This window comes from Acanthisitta chloris, unplaced genomic scaffold (genome assembly GCF_000695815.1).
Source record: "Acanthisitta chloris isolate BGI_N310 unplaced genomic scaffold, ASM69581v1 scaffold22836, whole genome shotgun sequence".
In the NCBI taxonomy this organism is placed as follows: Eukaryota; Metazoa; Chordata; class Aves; order Passeriformes; family Acanthisittidae; genus Acanthisitta; species Acanthisitta chloris.
This window is the reverse complement of record NW_008677862.1, coordinates 701-2,208: the sequence shown is the minus strand read 5'-3', so window position 1 is coordinate 2,208 and position 1,508 is coordinate 701. Positions and strand designations below refer to the sequence as shown.

The following is a 1,508-nucleotide window of genomic DNA, read 5'->3' as shown; positions in this document are numbered from 1 at the left end:
AGGCAGCTGTCCCGTCCCACTCCCCTGCAGAAGAGTGGGTGTCTGGGGCTCCCCAGGAGCCCCAGCTTTGCTCACACATCCATCACATCTGTTTTCCTCCAGTGTCCCCAGGCTCGGGAGCTGGGGACCGTGCTGGGCTGCCAGTGCGTGGCTGTACCTCTGAGAGCGAGTGAGCAGCAGGGAAGGATCCGGCTCAGGGCCGGGAGCAGGAAGGAAGGAAGGAAAGCAGAGTTAAAATAAGTCAGGCAGAGAGCCGTGGGGGAGGCCAGGGCTGGAGCTGGCTCCCAGCCCCCAGGAGAGGGGCGGACCGGGATGGATTGGGATCGGTGTGGTGTTGGGACACCCTGGGGTGCTGCGCTGTGCTTTGGGCTGGGGTGGGGGCAATGCGCAGCCGGAGGGTGCCAGGAACTGGGGGGGCACATGCTGCCTGTCTCTCTCTGATGGCTCTGCCCTTTCCCACCCTGGCAGGATGGCTCCCGGCAGCGGCTGCCGCAGAAGAAGAAGACGGTGTCCTTCAGTTCCATGCCCAACGACCGCAAGATCAACAGCACGGCCGCCTGCATCTCCCTCATGCTGGAGGGCTGCGAGCTGAAGAAGGTGCGCTCCAACTCCCGCATGTACAGCCGCTTCTTCGTGCTGGACGCTGACATGTGCTCTGTGCGCTGGGAGCCCTCCAAGAAGGACTTGGAGAAGGCCAAGATCGAGATCAAGTCGGTCAAAGAGGTGCGTGTGGGCAAGAAGACACCTATCCTGCGCAGCAATGGCCTCTCTGACCAGTTCCCGGATGAGTGCGCTTTCTCGATCATCTACGGAGACAACTACGAGTCCCTTGACCTGGTAGCCAGCTCAGCTGATGTGGTGAGTGCCTGGGTGATGGGACTGCGGTACCTGGTGTCCTATGGGAAGCACAGCCCAGAGGCGCCCGGGACTGGCCACCCCAGTCTCCGAACCTCCTGGATCTCCTCTGTCTTCGACCTTGCTGATCTGGAGAAGTCTGGCCGCATCCCTGTGTCCCGGGCCGTGCAGCTGATCAAAGCGCTCAACCCCGGCATGAAGACCTCCACCATTGAGCTGAAGTTCAAGGAGCTGCAGAAGGCCAGCGAGCGTCCTGGTGTGGAAGTGGCCTGTGACCTCTTTGTGGAGGCATATTGTGAGCTCTGCACCCGGCCCGAGATCTTCTTCCTGCTGGTCCAGTTCTCCAGCAACAAGGAGTACCTGGGTGTGAAGGACCTGCTGATGTTCCTGGAGGTGGAGCAAGGCATGGAGGGGGTGACGGAGGAGAAGTGCTTAGAGATCGTTGGCAAGTATGAGCCCTCCAAGGAGGGCCGGGAGAAGGGCTACCTGGCCATCGACGGCTTCACACGCTACCTGCTCTCTGCTGACTGCTCCATCTTCGACCCACAGCACCGCAAGGTCTGCCAGGACATGGCACAGCCCCTTTCCCACTACTACATCAGCTCTGCCCACAGCGCCTGCCTGCTGGAGGACAACTTCTGGGGCCGCACGGA

General features: G+C 61.5%; 1 protein-coding gene across 1 annotated transcript in view; it reads left to right on the top strand.

The window, feature by feature from the left end:
* Positions 1-471: 471 nt before the first annotated feature.
* The window catches only part of LOC103804089 (inactive phospholipase C-like protein 2), a gene marked incomplete at its 3' end in the record, with an annotated part of 1,726 nt that continues 689 nt past the window's right edge, over positions 472-1,508 (top strand). Inside the window, exon 1 of the mRNA XM_009076679.1 lies at positions 472-1,501. Within this exon, the coding sequence (XP_009074927.1) occupies positions 523-1,501 (979 nt within the window). The remainder of the gene's footprint in view (positions 1,502-1,508) is intronic.